Raw genomic sequence first — 3,229 nt, 5'->3', positions numbered from 1 at the left:
CCTGGATGGAGTTGGGAACCCAAATGTGCTCAAGAAACCTCTCTTCAAACCACCAGCTCTGCCGACACAGCAGGGAGGGCTGTATCCACCTTAAACACGGGGCACCAGCAGCAAAGCGAGAGCGATGGCAGTGAGATAGGAGGGAAGGCTGTGTACTCCATGACCCGGTGCACAAACAATTTGCACAGCGGGGAGAGCAAACAGGAAAGGAAACAACTGAGAAGAAACTGTCTGTTTATGTTTGAGGCTGAGCTTTGCCTTCGGACAGCCCGAGCGGGAGCAGATCTCGCCCCAATCCTGCTCAGCTTCAACTTCTCCTTCCCCCATTCCACCGGGGGCTGTTCCTTCCCCTTTCACCTTCTCGCCTCCTTTCCCCTAGGTCTACAGAGGGTCGGTGAAGGATTTCCCAGGCTTTGATGCCAGCCAGGATGCGGAGGCCTTGTACAATGCCATGAAGGGATTTGGTATGGATGTTCCTCTGGACTGTCAACCCAGGGCCACCCTGATGTCCCTTATTCCTTCACTTGCCCCTTTATGGCTGGGCATCCTGCATCACCTCCCCTCTCAGCTGCCTGTCTGCTTTAGCAGTGTGCCAGGAACTGCTCCGGGTTCCCCTTCTTTCCCTGGAGCCAGCTTGGCTCTGCTTTTCCTCCCGGCCCTGAGTCGGAAGCAGCTTTGGGCACGGCAGGATGGCTATGATGAGCCCAGCCGTGGGGGGTGAGACACAGCCATGGGGCTAAATGTGACTCCCGGCTCTCCCCGCAGGCAGCGACAAGGAGGCCATCCTCGACCTTATCACGTCCAGAAGCAACAAGCAGCGAGTGGAGATCTGCCAAGCCTACAAGTCCCTCTATGGGAAGGTAATGGCAGAAATGTTCCCTGGTCCGTGGCCCCACTGCAGACATAGGTGGCCATGGCTGCCACCAACCAGCCCATGTAGGGATCCACTGCTCCCTGGACCCACTTGGAGATGCTGTGGAGCAAAGGGTCCCCCAGCCCCTTTCTACGCCTCCACCAGGACCTCATCGCAGACCTCAAGTACGAGCTGACAGGGAAGTTTGAGCGGCTGATCGTGAGCCTGATGCGGCCCCCAGCTTACGGCGATGCCAAGGAGATCAAAGATGCCATTGCGGTAAGGGTTGGGCAGCCCAACCAGGGCCCCCAGAAAGACACCACAGCTGTCCCTGCTGCTCATGGGGTTGCGTCTCTGCCCACAGGGCATTGGCACGGATGAGAAGTGCCTCATCGAGATCCTCGCCTCCCGCACCAACCAGGAGATCCACGACCTGGTGGCCGCCTACAAAGACGGTGAGGGCTGGGGAAGGGCAGGGGCTGCCCTGTGTCCCCTTGGGCCAGGACAAGGGGCAGACATGAGGGGATCCAGCTCTCCAGGCCCTGAGCTATCCCTCTTCCACCAGCTTATGAGAGAGACCTGGAGGCTGACGTCGTTGGTGACACATCAGGCCATTTCAAGAAGATGCTTGTCGTTCTGCTTCAGGTATGTCCATCTGTTCAACACCTGTAGGTGGTGGGCACCTGAGCCTGGCAGGGCTGAGCCCATCTCTGTCCCACAGGGCACCAGGGAAGAAGATGACGTGGTCAGCGAGGACCTGGTAGAGCAGGATGCTAAGGTGAGGCTTGGCAGGTCACTGGCATGGGTGGCATCTGGGCAGGGATGGGGCTGGTGGCACTGGGACCATCCAGACCTGGGCCTGCGAAAGGCGGGTGGGCACCAAGGGCACCCATGCTTGGGCAGAGCCCTACGTGAGCAGCACCCTGACTTGGGTTCTGTTGCCTTCCCTATCCCACAAGGACCTGCTGGAAGCTGGAGAGCTGAAATGGGGCACTGATGAGGCCCAGTTCATCTACATCCTTGGACGGCGAAGCAAGCAGCACCTCCGCCTGGGTGAGTATCTCCTGCGAGCTCAGGGTTAGGCTTGAAGGTATCTTCACAGCTTCTCCAGGCATCATCTCACTCTCGTCCCACAGTCTTTGATGAGTACCTGAAGATTTCTGGGAAGCCGATCGAGAGGAGCATCCGGGGAGAGCTCTCTGGTGACTTTGAGAAGCTGATGCTGGCCGTGGGTAAGTCAGCCCCTGCGGGGGGGAAGGGGTGCTGCAAAAACACACTGCTGGCCTTGGCGGGGCGGGAGGGCTCAGCACAAAAGCCAGCAGGGTTGGGGTTGTGGCTGTACTCGGTTTCAGAGAGCTCAGGGGAGGGTCCTTCAGGGCGGGTGGGGATGCTGAATGTGCTGCCCGAGGGGCATGGGTGCTCAGAGGCTGGGGGCACTGGTGAAGCTGGTTGACAGCACCCATAACCGCACCTCAATTTCCCCACAGTGAAGTGCGTCAGAAGCACTGCAGAGTATTTTGCTGAACGGCTCTATAAGGCCATGAAGGTGAGTGGATCTCCCCTTCTCCAGGAGGTCCCCCACAGCATTGTGGGGAGCCAGCCAGAGGAGGGGTCCCCTTGCCACAGGATGCTGCTGGGAGGGCAGGGTGACGCAGGTCCGTGAAGACAAGGACCTATGTGACCTGGGGTCTCTGCACTTCCCTCCAAAGTAGTTATTCCATCAGATCCGGGGCTGGGTAGAAATCTGATAGAGGATCCCAAATGTGATGGGCTGAGCAGGGTTGCTTGGCCATCCCAGGCTTGATGCGGGGGTTCCTCCGTTGCAGGGGCTGGGCACGAGAGACAACACGCTGATCCGCATCATGGTGTCTCGCAGCGAGATAGACATGCTGGACATCCGGGAGGTGTTCAGGACCAAGTATGAGAAATCTCTCTACAACATGATAAAGGTAAGTGCTGGGGGTGCCCGGTCACCCTTTGAGCAGCAGCTAGTGCTGCCTCCCCCGTGATGCCAGCACCCATGGGAAGGCTGAGACCCCTCCCCAACCACCCTGTGCTGGGTGTCCATCTCTGAGGATAAGGCTCAGGGAGACCTCTCTCCATGCGCCCATCCCATGGCACTACCTTGACCTTCCCTGCTGCATGGTTCTCCATCTGTCTTTCCAGGAGGACACCTCCGGGGAGTACAAGAAGGCCCTGCTGAAGCTGTGTGGAGGGGACGATGAGTAAGACCACCTGTCACCCCCTCTTTGTCCCTCTTCGTCCCCTTGGTGCTGGGTACAAACCTCTGGGTCAGAGCCTGGTGGAGCACCTGGACCGGCAGCACCCGCAGTGACAGCGGGTCAGTACAGGGGGGGCCTGTGGCGCCCCTGCATG

General features: G+C 59.0%; 1 protein-coding gene across 2 annotated transcripts in view; it reads left to right on the top strand.

Annotated features, from left to right (window-relative positions):
- ANXA6 (annexin A6) overlaps positions 1-3,229 on the top strand; it is a 13,923-nt gene that overhangs the window by 2,203 nt on the left and 8,491 nt on the right. The window contains exons 2-12 of one of the 2 annotated variants that reach the window (XM_009892595.1): positions 380-464; positions 766-860; positions 1,019-1,132; positions 1,218-1,308; positions 1,419-1,498; positions 1,575-1,631; positions 1,813-1,906; positions 1,990-2,085; positions 2,341-2,399; positions 2,680-2,802; positions 3,020-3,078. In XM_009892595.1, coding sequence (XP_009890897.1) covers positions 380-464; positions 766-860; positions 1,019-1,132; positions 1,218-1,308; positions 1,419-1,498; positions 1,575-1,631; positions 1,813-1,906; positions 1,990-2,085; positions 2,341-2,399; positions 2,680-2,802; positions 3,020-3,078 — 953 coding nt within the window. Of the gene's footprint in view, positions 1-379; positions 465-765; positions 861-1,018; positions 1,133-1,217; positions 1,309-1,418; positions 1,499-1,574; positions 1,632-1,812; positions 1,907-1,989; positions 2,086-2,340; positions 2,400-2,679; positions 2,803-3,019; positions 3,079-3,229 lie in introns of those variants that run through there. The other variant, XM_009892596.1, reaches the window with a different exon arrangement.

Source organism: Charadrius vociferus, unplaced genomic scaffold (genome assembly GCF_000708025.1).
Source record: "Charadrius vociferus isolate BGI_N301 unplaced genomic scaffold, ASM70802v2 scaffold529, whole genome shotgun sequence".
Lineage (NCBI taxonomy): Eukaryota > Metazoa > Chordata > Aves > Charadriiformes > Charadriidae > Charadrius > Charadrius vociferus.
This window is presented reverse-complemented; position numbering and strand designations above follow the sequence as displayed.